Here is a 15598-nt window from a genome sequence, read left to right as displayed (position 1 = left end):
GTGGTAGAATGGCTGCTCAGCAGAACAGCTGTGGTTCTGTGCTTACAGTAGGCCAAAACGCATCTAATAGAACAGAAAATAGATACAGTAGCAGCAGGTCAAGGTCCTGCTGGAACAACTAAGAAGAGGAGAAAAGGACCAATCCAATTAGATGTGTAGTCAAGATGATAACCGATGCACTGAAAAGGGAAGGGGAAATGAATAATAGAAAATAGGCTAATGTATTTCTAGAGGTAAGAACCAGAGACAAACTAAAACAAGATGGGTGTACAGCTATATCAAACTAAGCAGTATACAAAGGGGTCCAGAAAGCATGAGGATTTTCTGCATAATAAGCATAGTACATAAGCATAGTTGCAATATCTTCGGAGCATGAAATGGTCTGAAGGTAGAATGTGCTTGGTGGCTGATAGGTAGATGACACACGCTGCACACATGTAGGCCAACAGAAAGATGTGACATGGAGATTGGGCAGAATGAGCACAGACGCATTAAAGGATGGTTGGACAGGGGTTGGGGACATTTCCCAGGTACCTGTCCTGTCCTGCTTGGGGCCAACAGAGGACACCCCTCTCTCCTGGCTCCCAGTTGGAGTGGGCTGGGTCCCATCAGCAGATTCAGAGGTCTGGTCTTTAGAGACGGCCTGGGAGGTTGAGCCAGGCTTAGGATCAGAGGGATCGGCCTCTTCTCCGGGAGCGGGGGGTTTGACTGCTGTGGTACAAGCAAGTCACACTCAGCACCAGAGTCACCTCAGAATACCATTATACAAGTTCTGTGCCTTTGTTGCGTTGCCCCCCCCCCTCCTCTCTCTCTCTCTCAATTCAGTGTACAGTGAACTTGCTCAAAGACAGACTAGCTAGACTAGGGTCAAATTCTACCACGTCATCCAGCTCCTACCTTGTGAGACAGTATCTTCCTCTTTGTGTATTCCACTCTCTGACTGTGAGGCCGACTCAGGGGGCATCTCTTCCGTCTTGGCAGGGACTGCTGCTGCGTGCTGTGCCTCTTGTTTGACTTTCAAACTAGCCATGATCTCTTCTATAAGTAAAAGGGGGAAAGAAAATGTTCACTTGATGATCTACTCAGACAAGTTGAAGTAGGCACATTTAAGCCTTTAGTTTTGTTTAATTTTACATTTACGTCTTAGATCGGGGTGCACCAGCTGGGATTGTGGGGGAATGGGAATAGAGTGCCAAAAGTCACTCGTCTTAAAATCGTCTCATATAAGCATTGTGGTCCAAAAATAAACAAACTGCCCCGGCGATATTGTCCGGGAGTTGTCTCTGTATCGTTTGATACAGTCTGTTTCTATCAAAAATGTAACTAATTCAGCAGCAATAACATTAGCATTTTCTCACAGTCAGTTGATTCTTCATATCCATATGAGTGAAACGGCTGGGATGATTTTCTTATTTTTCAATCAGTTCTTATGAGGCGATCTAAAATCCCCCTATGGGGATTACAATGCAAATAAAAAGTACATGAACCGGAAGACTAAGCGCCCTCTACCGATACCTTTCGGGCAGGTGAAGTCTGCTTTCAGGTTGCCCGACCGGGCAAGTGCTTGTTTGAGAGGGGACGCAACAGTCTATAAACACAATACGAGATATCAGTCTTAACACCTGAACGTGGCCAGAACATGGCCATTCAATAACATTTCTGACAAACTGTACATGGGATCAATGTGTACCGTTTTCCTCCTAAAAGTACACATTCAGGGCTTTCATTCGGTGTATAGTATGTATAGGATATTATTTGTGTTCATTTTTACATCTGTCTGTCAATGTCTGTCAACCTTCCATAACTCAGCTGTCTGTTCAAGACAGCAGAGTTCAGGCAAAAGCAGGTGTTATTTATTTTTAGGGTGGACAAGTTAGGCTTTCTTTTGATGTATGCAGTGTGATTCTCGCTATAAGAGAACATTTAGCTGTGGGCCCCAAAATTAGTTTTTCCTTCAATGTAAAGTCCATAGCACCACGTAAATAGGCCTGGCAGAATAGCCCAGCAGCCAATGTGTTAATTGGTGTCAAGGTGATGTATGTCTGCTCAGCAGTTGCTGATGTCTGCTCAGAAGGTTTGAGTGTTTACTCAGACCGAAAACCAATTAGAGGGAACATTTCCGCGGAACACCGCACCGACCTCCGCGGGGTGTGGGGACCCCCCTTATATTAAATACACAATAGATACGGAAGGTGCTGGTTATTATTCATAATTAATTAATTCTTGTTTAAAGAACGACTGGCAAAATAATGGCATTTGTGACTAGTGACAAGTTAACAGCAAAACTTAACAGCAAAAAAAAGAATTATCGTCGCAACATTAAAGTTGTTGAACATTTCAAACACGTCATATGTTTTGAAAAGTACTCTTTCCCGCCACAAAACATCTGACAGAGGAAGTGGAGTAGGCTTGCATCTGATAACATGCTGCCAAGAACATTGTGGCTCATGGTTAACCCCTTCCTTGAATGCCAAATCTGTCAAATAGAAATAGTTAGAAAAATATATAAAATATTATAATGATAGGCAAGTGTACCAGTTCGTGTGGAAACGTGACCAACCAAATTTACGATAAATGGCTCTAAAAGCCTAAAAAAAGGAATGTGGTGTCTTCTAGTTTTTTTTCCTGACATTTCTGTGACAACTGTCAAAGTAGCAGCACACTACCCGAGGGGAAAGGTAGACCTGTTATATGGAGCCTTTACAGAAGCAAGTACAACATGTGTATACTTGCTCAGTCATGTATACCTGGGCCTGGTCTAATGTTAGTCAGATCAGAGAGAGAACATTCAGCCTAGCCTATTGCCTTGTGGAATATAAACTAAATCTATAAGCATTGTTGCACAACAAAATACAAGGCGAATGTTGTTCAAGTTCAAGTATCTCGGGGTCTTGTTCACGAGTGAGTGGAGGACGGAGAAGGAGATCAGCCGGAGAATCGGAGCGGCAGGGGCGGTATTGCAGTCGCTGTACCGCACTGTGACGAAAAGAGAGTTGAGCCAGAAGGCAAAGCTCTCTGTCCAGCAAGCAATCTTCGTTCCTACCCTCACCTATGGTCATGAAGTGTGGGTCATGACCAAAAGAATAAGGTCGCGAATACAAGCGGACAAAATGATTTTTCTCCGACGGGTGGCTGGCATCTCCCTTAGAGATAGGGTGAGAAGTTCAGTCACGCGGGAGAGACTCGGAGTAGAGCCACTGCTCCTTCGAAGAAGGAAGAAGGTACTTCTTCCACATATAATACAAATCCTCATAGAGACAAGAGAAGAACAGACACAAGATAGATACAACATTAGATTGTGTTGTGGCTGGTGAGGTTTTCCAACCCAAGGGGCATTTCACCACCAGTCATCATCTTGAGGTCCATTTGTGTATCCAGGCTTCTTGAAGTGAAATCCTGAAAAATATGAGTGTATGCTCTTCCCCTAGCTCTTGTGGCTTGATTGGAATTCACCAAGAACTGTATATTTATTTAGATGTAGAGAGACAGGAAATTGAGGAAAGTTACATGTTCCATTTTCTCCCCCCAATTTCCTGTCTATAGCTGGAATCAAATGAGGGATGTTGCAATTATGTGGTCCATCTGACCAGGCAGCTACCAGGCATCCCACCAAGAAATGTCCAATGGGTGTTAGTGTTAGATGAACTTCCTAGATAAACTGCCTTACAAAATCAAATATGTATCTTGGGATCCACATGGAACATGGATCTCACTTCACGTGGGCACTCCGGGCAGCGTATGCTGTCATCTATGAAGTCAGTAAGTTAGGCAATAAAAAAGAAAATTCCTTCCGTCATTTCTTTTTTGCAGTTTTTACTTGAATGTATTGTTCTGGTAACTGAGTGAGAAAAAGTAAAGTTAAAATGTTTTGTACATGGATTTACCTTTGTGTGTTCACATCATTCAGTTGATAAAACCTTTACAATAAGCTTTTCTAAGAAATTTACTTTTATGCCACAAGACTGGAGTAGATCGTGATAAAATCCTATGTATTGAATCGAGAATCATTTTGAATAGAGAATAGATTCAAATCTATCGTTTTTGGGTTTTGAGTTGAATCGAATAGTGACCCCAAGAATCGGAATTGAATCGAATTGTGGGACACCCAAAGATTCACAGCCCTAATATATATATATATATATATGTGCCTGTACCGTTGATGGCGGTGAGGTAAGCCTTGTTGTTCCCACGGGCCTTGGTGGTGAGGTCCTCTGTGATGTCCATGTGTTTGTGCACCTCGTCCTTCATCTCTTCCAGTGTGGCGCACAGGTCCGCCTCCCAGTACGTCTTGTCCATGCCGTCCAGCAGCTCGGCCAGCTGAGCCTTGGTGCTGTAGTACCAGATCTTCTTCCTCTCCTGTTCCCCCTCCTCCTCCCTGGGGAAGAGTAAAGGATATGTGGTGTGACAACGGCCTTCAAGCCTTTAAACGCAGAGCTCACAGATATCTCCTGACCACCCCTCACACTGACTGTTGAGCTGCAGTGAACCATTTGATTGGCCAATGGATATGTATCTTATCTTACTTGGCTATTGTTCACATTTGCAACGAGAAAAAAAAATCATTCCTTCTGAACTCAAGTGTAATTGTAATTCACTGAAATTCACAGTTCACAAAAATCAACATGAACATGTGTATCGCCATTGTATTCAGGGAAGAAGTATTTGGTCCTGGTAATTTTAATGAATGATTAAGATTGGAAACCTTACAAACCACATTGTACTGCAGTCAAAACAAGATAATTTTTGGCTTTGTAGTGATGTGATAAAGGAACAAAGTGTCTCAAGACAAGGCATTAAGCAGCATTAAGTGCATGAACCTCACTCAAGTAATTGTTTTCGCATTCCCACTGCATCATAAATAGCATAAAAACCCTTTGGGAGCATAGACTCATGAAATGTACTTGAGCTACCTATTATCCTCATTCCTCTTCAGGGGTTATATTGATATTATCCTGGTGTAAATAACAATTTAGCTCTAGCAGAAAGTTTAACATCAGTTTTGATAAATGAAAAAATTGCATATGGTATAGTATAAATCTGAATCTATTCTTACAAATGAAATTATCCTCTTGTCTGTACTCTGTAGGTCAGTGTAGGACATCTTCACGGCATATGTGATATTCAGAGTCAAATAAATATGGTACATTTACCGTAGGCAAAAATGTCACTGTAAAGCTAGTACAAGGTAAGGTATAGACTGTAAATGAACACAAATGAAAGAATGAGTGTTATGTCTTGTGCCATTGATGTTCAAATTCACCCCCCGGTAGCTGACCAGATCATCAACGACTTAAACAGGACGTCCCTGGTTTTAGTACCAACTGGAGGCCTGTGTGTCATCTTTTCTTGTCTATGCAGCTTTCTGAGTGCATAGACAACGCAAAAAAAAGTATCTATTTGCAACTATGCATGAAAATAAACAAATTCTCACCTAATGCATTTTAATGTTCAATGAACGCATGAATTAGTAATCAAAATCACAAAAGCGTATCAACAATAACATGTCAAATAACCTTTACACAGGGATGTACAGTATGTGCGGCACGCTGTCTGTAACAAACATCAAATGGTGGAAGTGTGCCTATTTCTGAAGACCATTGCCTCGTCTTGTTTATTAATTTTTTTTATCTTTACTAATAATTCTAGAGATTGCATCCTGTGCTGTGCTTGGCTGATTGAGTCCTCAAAATGTGAGGATGTAATGTGTGGACGAAATGCGTCCTCAGATATTGCGCAGGAATGCACGCTGTGATTGGCTGGAAGGTGTGTATTTCTGCAAATCTGCGCTGGCTGGAAAATTATTCTTTCATAGGACAGGAGACAGAGGACAAAGGACAGGGGACGGGACATTCTTTACAATAGTACTACAAATACTTTGGGTGCTCATATCCTAGAATCCGGTATGGACCATGTTCTTTATCATTTTTGTAACATTTTTAAGTTGTAATCCGGGGTCGCTACGCTCCCCCTGCCAACCTGGGGAGAGCCCAGAACTGAGCTCATGCTTCCTTCAATGCATGAGGAGTGAGCACGCCGCTTCTTCCACTGCATGGTGGCGCAGTGCCACCGTGTCCCCTCTTTCTGAGTGGTGCAACAACTCCAAGGAACAGCAATGTCCGTGTTCACCTATGTGTTGGTTCACCTATGTATGTGTTCATGAGCACCAGTATGACTGACTACCAGTAGGGACGCTGTTGTGCCAGAAACAGAGAGGGAGAGATAGTATTAGTGCTGCACTGTTGCCTGCTAATATGAGAGAGAGAGAGAGAGAGAGAGAGAGAGAGAGAGAGAGAGAGAGAGAGAGAGAGAGAGAGAGAAGAGAGGAGGGGGGGGGGGAGAGGGGAGTTGCACCACTCAGTTCACACGGGTGTGATTCTTTTTGTAAATGGGACATTTGGACTTGTCCCATTTACATATCTAACTGCTGTACTATTTGCCTTTCTTGGCTTTGATTTTTCTAATGTAGAACTCAAGTTCCTTGCCTTCCAGGATGTAGCCATCTGCCCTGCCACACTGGCCCGGTCTGGAGGCAATGCAGGCAAGAAGTTTGCCCTGCTGGAAGTGCTCCTCCAGGAGGGTGCTGATCTTGCAAGTCTTTTTGCGTTCATCAAACTTCTTTTGGATCTTCATGGACCTTTTCTTGTTCAGAATCTCGTCCTCCTCAGAAGTCAGTTTGGCTCCCTTCTTGCGTCCTAGAGGAGTGGCATAGTGAGCCTCATACCACTGCCTGAATGGTATACCGTCGACAAGGATGATGCAGTTCTTCACCAGAGTCTTGGTTCTCACAAGCTCATTGTTGGAGGCATTGTAGACGACATCAAGGATCCTGGTTTTGCGTGTGCAGCACTCAGAGCCCCATGAAAAGTTACCAACATCCAACCTCAGGGCACGGTACTTCTTGTTTCCACCGCGAACTCTCACTGTATGGATACGGCGAGGTCCGATCTTTGTGTTTGCAGGAGGGCGCCCAAGTTCATACTTTCGCTTCTTGTGGTAGGGCTTGCGTTTACCGCCAGTCTTGCGGCGTTTATGCCAGTTGTCCCTCGAAATACCCATTCTCAGGCACCAGCTAGAAAGAGTGTATCGTTTATTTTCAATGATAACTAGCTGCCTAATATATATTCGTACAATTGTCTGATGGCAGGACAGGTGGCCCTCTGATGTCACCCTGACTCAGCCATAACCATATAAGGAGTTACCAGCTCCATATATGGTGAATCAAGCCATGTGCCCATATATATTACAGATGACATCAGGGACACGTTCTCCATATATGGGCATAAAAAGGACATGGACTGACAGACACACAGATCGGTTGTGCAGAGACACAGATCCGATCGATATGCCCATATATGGTCATGTGCATATATGGGGCCGACAGACTTCAAACTCGGTACGTGCAGCAGCAAGGACTCGAGGGAGTGCGGTTCCCACTGTTGTTATTCGGTTACCCACCAATTCAGGAAAATGTATTATGTAGAAACTCCCCCCAGTTCCCATTTGGAAATATGTACTACAATAGTGAGTGACATTTTGGGCACCAACCCTGCTTGCACCATCACTCACTAATACATATTTGGTAATTGCCTGCCCTATTTCACCTTTTATTTGTGAAAAGCATTATAGTACAGTAGCGGCACGGCGACTGACTCGTGGCGATTCTTTGTTTTAAATAGACAGGACAGGAGCGAGTCAGGATACTGAGGGCAGAGATGGGGAAAGTCATGAAACTCCAGCTGGAATTAAATTCCAATGATTGATGCAATATCCGGTCACCTTTCAGCCTGACTATCATGGTGATTGTTCTACGATTTATCAAAAATAGCAGATCTACAAGCTCATAGCGTGGCACAAGGTGCCACACTATGAGCTTGTATATCTGCTATTTTTCAATAGCTAAAGTTTAAAATAATGGTTAATGTGGTTACAAACTACGGTGCCACAGATGCGTTCCAGGTCTTAATGGGTTAAGGACTGGACCAATGAGAAAGAGATAGGGCGAAAAGAGGATATGAATTAGGCATGGATCAGCCAGATTCTGCACTCAATTTGTTTAGTCACAAGGTGACTTTAGAGTAGAACTACATACCCCATTTAAGCTTGAACACACCTCTTTCACGTGTTCAAAAACCTTTTTGAGGTAGGGGTGCACGATTATTACATTATTATGACCGATTATTTGCATCTGCCGATACAGATTCCGATATTATACAGAGGACAACAATGGAAAAAGCCTAGCCCCGCCGCCTTAGGGGCTTGGCCCAAATCCTGTTAAATGTAGAATTTAGCCATTGACGGTCACATTATTATTGCTTCATCAATATCGGGGAAAGTGATTTAATATATGAATTAATTAAATATTATTTTGAGAGACTGATCCGACACCGATATGGAATTTTTATGGCCCATTCTGATACACTATTGATTATATCGTGCATCTCTAATTTGAGGTGAAGTCGAGGACTTCTCCCCCAGAGTCTCCCATTCACATCAGGTGCACTTGTTTAAGGATGCCCCCAGTACCCACCCAGTCACATGATAGGCAGAAAAAGGTATAAGACCGAGCACGTTTTAAAAACAAATTCACATAGGGGCACGGTGGCACAGTCGGTAGTGCTGGCAGAGGAAGTGTAGAGCCCAGGATTACATTAGATAGTTGACACTGGGTGAAAAAATGGGTTGCAAAATCGTGGGATAAAAAAAAATGCACTGCATGCAATGCATCTGTTATCTGTCTATTCAACCTCCACCATGTGGCCTTTTGTTTTGACTGAGAAGGCTGCTTTTCGCTGCTTCAGGGCAGTCAGGTACAGTTAGGTCTCTGCTGCCGGAAGGGACCATTTTAAATCAAACTACAAACCCTATCCAGCTGCTATGTCAAAGCCCAACCAGGAGCCTTTAAACGAGTGCACCCAATGACAGCCAAGAACAATATACTCCAGAGGCATGCAGTGCAGAATGTAACAGTTTTCAACATTTTTTTAACCTAGACCAGAGCTACTCTGATTTGTGACAGAAACAGGCCTCAACAATGCACACTTGAGACTGGGACTAGAAACTATTGTTATCTTACAAATGCTCCTGTACACACATCTACCCAGAAAGGGTTTTAACTTACACAATGATCCTTCTGTTGAGGAACCAGTACTGCCTCTGATGGCGGTCATACCCAATGGGCTCCTGGCGGATGTAGGGCTTGTTTTTCTGCATCTCTGTTACACAGTCCGTGACGCCAGGCACCTTGTGCGCCACGCAGATCTCACACCGCCACTCGTCCTCCGGGACCTCCAGCAGAGGCGGTTTGACACACTCCAGGTGGTAGACGGCCGAGCAGGTCTCGCAGCACAGCAGATCACCCAGGCGGTGGCAGACACGGCAGTGGTCATCGTACAGCAGCACCCCCTCGGACATCAGCTCGTCACGGGCGATGTTGGTGGTGAGGAACTGGTCGACCAGAAACTGCAGCACTTTGATCTTGCTTTTCAGCGGGCCGTAGGGGTATTCGTCCACCTCCTGATAGGGTAGGACGTGGTGATACTCGCGGTCACTCTCGCAGTACGCCCGTACCACCTCGGGCCACGTCATGCCGTCGATGAAGTACAACGTGGAATGAACGCTGTCCTTGAGGTCGACGGGCCCAAAGGAGGTGTTGGAGGTGTCTTCCTCGCGCAGGATGACCTTCAGCAGGGCGATGTGGGTTTCCGCCATCAGCGTGCACTGCTCCTGACCCATCAATGCTGCACAGAAGTCCTCAAAGCGGAATGGGGAGAGGCGCAGCACAGTGCCGAAGTTGCGCAGCACCTCGTAGATGGACGAGACATTAAGGAGCTCCTCGCTGGGCACCAGGAGATCCTCAGAGCACTCCGGAAGCTCAAGAGGCGGAATCTCCTTCTCCTCCAGGATAGGAGTGCGAGGCCGGGGAGCCTGTGACTTCCTTCTCCCTGTTGGATAAGGAGAGAGAGGTCAGCAAACCATGATTGAAAGACTAATATCCATATGACATATATAACTTAATTTTAAGTACAGCTAACATTTTGTTTTCAAGCTACAAGTAATCCATATTGCTAAACTTTTTGATCACATTATTTAATTCGTCCTTCCAATTAAAGGTTATCAATATTCACACGAATATGTGACGTTTCATGAAATTCAATCACTTTAATTTATAGGTTGATAATGATATAGAACACATGGCCCGGCCAGTGTGTGGTCAGGTAAATGTGACTCCACCCCCAAGTATAATCTGCAAAAAGAATCAGCTATTACTAGCTAATAAACGAGATAAACGAGATTAAAGTATGTATAATATTATAACATAGCTCTCGCTTTCCAAGTATTGCAGGTGACTCAAAGACAAAACAACGCATATGCTGTATAAATTAATGCTAGACATGCTAGATTGTTCCAACTTTAACTTCTAGACAAATTCTGCAAATGATGCACATGCTAAGCTATCGAGTTAGCTTAGGAGCTGTCATGATTTCACGGAAGTTCATTTTGCGCTATTAATAGTTAAATTGTGGTCATGATCAACAACTAGAATTTGTTGTGAGGGTAGCTGGCAATATATAGTGCCCTCCGCATATACATCTATAACGTTTCACTGTTACCTAACGTGTTCCGTCTGCAGGATGTAAGCAGACAGCATGAGCTAACGTTAGCAGGCTAGCAGTTAGCCTTTAGCTCAGAATGATAATTACCCAGATTGGACAGTGCATGTGCTAGTAATCATGCAGATGCTACAATAACACGTAATTTGTACAGAGGTACGTGTCAAGACAGTACTTGCACACTTTAACATTCATTCCACCTGCAGCATTGTGGAGTTGCGACTGAGGCCTGTGTTTTGTGCATTCTCCATTTTGAACAATACAATTCCCTGCATTGTCAAAAACAATATGTAACAACTATGCATATTGGGCAAGGTTTGAGGTACACCTCATTGTGATCAGGGGGGGTCCCCCGCGGGGAGCATTTCATCATGTGTATTTACCCGGGGTGCTGGCGTGAGTGCCCTGGCTCTTAAAGCTGCTCTCTGTGCAGCAGCTAGCAGCATCCCCATCCTCCTCCTCCAGTAGAGTATCATCCAGGCAGTCAGAGTCTTCCTCCTTGAGGGCCTCGTCCTCTTCTGATGCGGGCTCTTCCACAAACTCCTCTTCCTCCTCGGATCTCAGGCTGACAGCGTCGTCGTCCTCATCGCTTTCGTGGTCATCGTAGACAACTGCTTTGGAAGAAGCCCTCCGCCGTCCTCCTCCTCCACCACCACCAACAACACCACCACCAACACCAACACCACCACCCCGACCTCCTCCTCTGCCACCTCTGCCTCCTCTCTTTCCCCTGCCCCGGGTGGACGAGCCCGGTCCCGCTCTCCTCTTGCCGCGTTTAGGTTTGGTGGGTTCCCCCTTGGGACTGTCAATGTCCTCATCGCCGCTGTCCCCCCTGGGCCTGGGCTTCAGAGTATTCCTGGGTCTCAGACCTCGCACAGGTGGAGGTGGTGGTGGTGGTGTCGGTTCTTCTTCTGATGATAGAGGTTTGGGCGGCCTGCCCCGTCTCCCTCTCATGATAGGCAAAATCTATTATTTCCGATCTCAATGTTTGCGCTGGTCTAGCCTCCGCAGCTACGAGCGAAAGTACGATCCTCCGAAAGGTTGGGAGCGCGGATGTTCAGAACATGCGGTCCCGCAGAGCCCCGGTGTTGTTTTGGGTGAGAAAGCTCAAAACGATCGCCCGGCGTCCCGTCTCGGTTCGCACAGAGCCGCCATTTTTCTTTCTCTCCTCTCTCTCTCCGATGGATGAAAAAACAGAAGGCCTACAGTGGTCACGTGATCACAGTTCTTTCAGTTGACCGAAATGGTTACAATACAAGTAACGTAACAACAATATTACATTTGTGGATGATTGATTGAAGTATTTATTAACAGTTTGCAGAAAATCAGTAGGCCTACATTTGAAGCACAACTCAATACAAAAACTGTTAATTGTGAGTGGACGACACCATAAAGCATTACACTTGTTTACAAGAGGGTGCCTTTTGAGAGAGGTTTTGAAGGAGTCAAGGGTTTCACATGTCTTAATGACAGTTGGTGGGGCGTTCCACATTTTTGTGGCATATAGGAGCGAAATGAATTTAGTCCCTTGTTTGTGCCGAATCTGAGTTGCACAGCATGTGGGTGTGGACTTCATTGACATTAAGGAAATATTTAGACAGGTACCGTATACATGCAGCAGGGCACAAGGCGTATCTTGTGTATCGAATCTTGTGGACCAGACCCATTGTAAGATGCTGTACTCTGTCGTCGACCCTAAGCCATTCCAGCCTGTCATTAAAGTGGACAGGGGTGAGGTGGGTTGTATCGGTTTGTTTGGCACTATTGCATTTGACATCATCTGTAGATCTGGGACGGTGTTAACTGTTAATTATAATTAACAGTTTAATTGTTAACTGTTAATTATAATTAACTGTTAATTATAATTAACAGTTAACACAAATGAAAGTGACTCGCAGAGTTAATTTAATGAATGAACACTTTTGTACTATAGCCTTGAGTCGTCAAACTAATAATAATATTAAAGTCGAGAAAGACAAACATTACCGTTACACTAGACTAGATAAGAAGACTGACAGAGATATTTATTCAGTTAACTTTCAATCAATTCTGACATTTGCTACATCTGTAAATGAAATGACCGTGCTGTTGCAGGCTACAAATTATGTGTTTACGTGCCATCATATCTATATGTTGCACGTCGTGACGGGGCCGTACGTGTTCCGTAATATTCGGTGTTGTTCAATAAAGACGTGATAAAGTGGTGATTTATTATTTAATCCCGTATGTGCCAACAGTGCCATAATTTCACTGTATTTCTCAATTAGTGTAGTGGCACTGTTGCAGCAGCGGTGAAAGCCGGAATTACACTTCAATGGAAACGAGGAAATACAGTGACATCCAGGCACAAACGGGTATCAAACACCTTAATTCAACAATACGGAATATTTCAGAACATAAGTGGCCCGACTCGATGGGTAATGTAGCCTACGTGGCTTGAGCCTTGATTAATAGTAGTAGGTACACTGTAGGCTAGTAGCCTACGTACGGCCATTACACACAGCGCATCCAGTGGATTCGGGGGTGGCAATACAAGCGTGTACTGTACTGATCATGAAAATATCTACTATAATAGTACTATAATATATATATACGTACAGTAATTACCTTCTCGGTACGTTTTTATATCACGTGACATACCTTAGTGATAATCAGTTGTCGTGGCCGAGTGGTTAAGGCGATGGACTAGAAATCCATTGGGATCTTCCCGCGCAGGTTCGAATCCTGCCGACAACGTTCGACGATTTTGCATTTACGTTATAACTTATTTTTTTACTTATGCTTTATATTGAGTTAAATAAGAAGACCAGTACCTTGCGTAACGCACGACAACAACTGTCGACGACATTGCCTGTAACCTAGTCTTTATTTTACACACAGCGGCACAAGTAGCCCTGAGTCTAATTCATGGGCCTGGATTTTTTTTTTTTATGGGCTATAAATAACCCATCGTTTTTTTTGCGGAAATGGAAATTGAGGAAATTGCGGGAATTGCGGAATTGCGGAAATGGTAATTGCGGAAATTTAGGAAATGGAAATTGCGGAAATTGCGGAAATGGTAATTGCGGAAATTGCGGAAAAAACTAATTTTCCGGTAAATACAACACATTGAGCAGGGCACTGCAGGGAGTTGAACCCCGTTCCGGTAAACCAGAAGTACGACACCAGTGCCTTAGCTTTTGTGTATTCAACTATTTGAGTAACGTGAGCTTTATCCTCTACTAGACCTACAACAACGCGTCCCTCTTTGCGTTCCCGTTCTCTTACTGTCACCTCGTCTCTATTTATATATCACTGATCCAAAACAGTGTTAACAAAGTCACAAAGTTCTTCAGAAAATAAGTAAAACGGCTAAAACTAATACAGGGACATTAGCTTACATTAGCTGCCATATATTTCCTGACATTAGATGGCAGTAACACGCCATGTAGCTGTAGCGGCTGGTCGACAGCTCTCACCAAGCGCAAGCGGGCCGAGTGGTAGCCTCAACTCTATCATGGGTAGCCTGCCCTATGGCATGCCTTGCAGTCTTCAGTGCTGTGTTTGCCAGAACAGGGGTTGTTTTGTCAATGCTTGATCTGACAGTGTAGATATTAGATTCTAATGAGACATTTGGCAAGTGCCCCACTGCCCGATGGCGGCACCATAAAAGAATACCATTCAGAGATCTATGAGCACGATAATTAACAGGATAGATTTACAAAGAAGCCAATGTTTGCATTTCACAGTCTATTTGCATAACGTAGTTTAACAAGCTTCAGTGGTGTCTCCATTTGAATGTGATGCCACATGCCAGGTTAGGCTTGATTGAATAATGAATTCCAGTGGGAAGCAGTATTTGAATAGTTGATGCCATTTCTTCAAGTGTAGGCCACACAGCTAGACCTTGATCATGAGGAAACCAATGGGTGCAGGGTGCTGAATCCTGGCTGAAACGATAACCCCCCTACACACACATATAATTTTCATGATCACATGGTGTGGGACACAATATAGAAGCAGGGATCAAATCATCAAATGTCAAAAGTCATTCACAATGCCCCCCGGGTGAACTGCATGCCCACGTCATGACGTGACCTTTTTGGCTGGAAATGGATTCGTGAGCTAGGGGTTCACATTAAGGGTAACAGATAATGCCATTAATGATTCCAGCCCTTGCAGCAAGAGTCAAGCGGAAGCTGCTGTGACCTATAATAGGCCTACAGCATAGAGGCCATGGACCTGTTTTCATTTTAATCTCTACTTGTTACTAGCACAGTAGCACTGAATCAATTTTACAGCACAATGAATCTCTGATCTGTGCTTCACAAATTCCATGTTGTTTCACCACAAGGTACCCTTGTGTTACTTGCGCATATCAAAAGCCTCCACTTGCTTTGTCACCCGCCGTGTAGGCCTACACGAACAAGCACAATGACTAATGATACATATTGACAGGTCACTCATTCTCATGCTGGTAGCCTAATAATCCCATGAAATCTATATGCTCTGCATTCACCTAAAAGTAAACACAAAAGCTTCTCAAAATATCAAAACTGCATAGCCATAGGGCAGTTTTTTTTATACTTCTAGCACTTGTATGGAAAAAATAGGGCAAACCCTGTATGTATATTAATCTATTTTACATAATCAAACCTTTTATTTCTTTACAACTGGTTACCAGAGGCCTTGGCATACATCTCATTGTGTTACACTGCTGGTAGGCATCAGGAAAAATGACAATATAGGCATCAGTCAAGGCTGAATCCAGGCAAGACCAGGAACAAGACAGAGGGAGCACTGGCATGACTCCATGTCCTTAAGGTATAGCCTGTGACAAAAACAGAAGCAGAAAAGAGCCAGATTGGATGGACGTATATATTAAGTGCTACATAGAGGGACAGAACTAGGGCAGACAGTGTACTAGACCGTGGGTAATGCAATCTCTTAACTCTCACTGGGCAGCAGTGGCAGCAAACTGCTGCATGTGCAGAGAACCCAAGGGTTTG

The 15598-nt window shown here is 44.0% G+C and overlaps 2 protein-coding genes across 6 annotated transcripts in view; both read right to left on the bottom strand.

The window, feature by feature from the left end:
- The window catches only part of LOC308323595 (nucleosome-remodeling factor subunit BPTF-like), a 36364-nt gene extending 24592 nt beyond the window's left edge, over nucleotides 1–11772 (bottom strand). For 4 of the 5 annotated variants that reach the window (XR_013964826.1, XM_080775338.1, XM_080775337.1 and 1 more), the window contains exons 1-5: nucleotides 10994–11772; nucleotides 9119–9941; nucleotides 4155–4375; nucleotides 898–1038; nucleotides 535–711 (exon numbers count right to left, since the gene is read on the bottom strand). Coding sequence is in view for 4 of the 5 variants with exons in the window: in XM_080775338.1 (XP_080631464.1) it covers nucleotides 535–711; nucleotides 898–1038; nucleotides 4155–4375; nucleotides 9119–9941; nucleotides 10994–11564 (1933 nt within the window). In the remaining variant the exon portion in view is untranslated. The remainder of the gene's footprint in view (nucleotides 1–534; nucleotides 712–897; nucleotides 1039–4154; nucleotides 4376–9118; nucleotides 9942–10993) is intronic. The other variant, XM_080775340.1, reaches the window with a different exon arrangement.
- On the bottom strand, nucleotides 6430–7061 carry LOC308323596 (small ribosomal subunit protein eS8-like; the record flags this gene model as incomplete). The annotated part of the gene is made up of 1 exon (XM_080775341.1): nucleotides 6430–7061. Exon 1 carries the CDS (start codon nucleotides 7054–7056, stop codon nucleotides 6430–6432), a length of 627 nt encoding a protein of 208 aa, XP_080631467.1. The 5' UTR covers nucleotides 7057–7061.
- Nucleotides 11773–15598: the final 3826 nt, after the last annotated feature.

This window comes from Protomyctophum bolini (assembly GCF_963924005.1).
Source record: "Protomyctophum bolini genome assembly, chromosome: 11".
NCBI classification, from domain to species: domain Eukaryota; kingdom Metazoa; phylum Chordata; class Actinopteri; order Myctophiformes; family Myctophidae; genus Protomyctophum; species Protomyctophum bolini.
The sequence above is the reverse complement of the archived record's forward strand: the minus strand, read 5'-3'. Positions and strand labels throughout refer to the sequence as shown.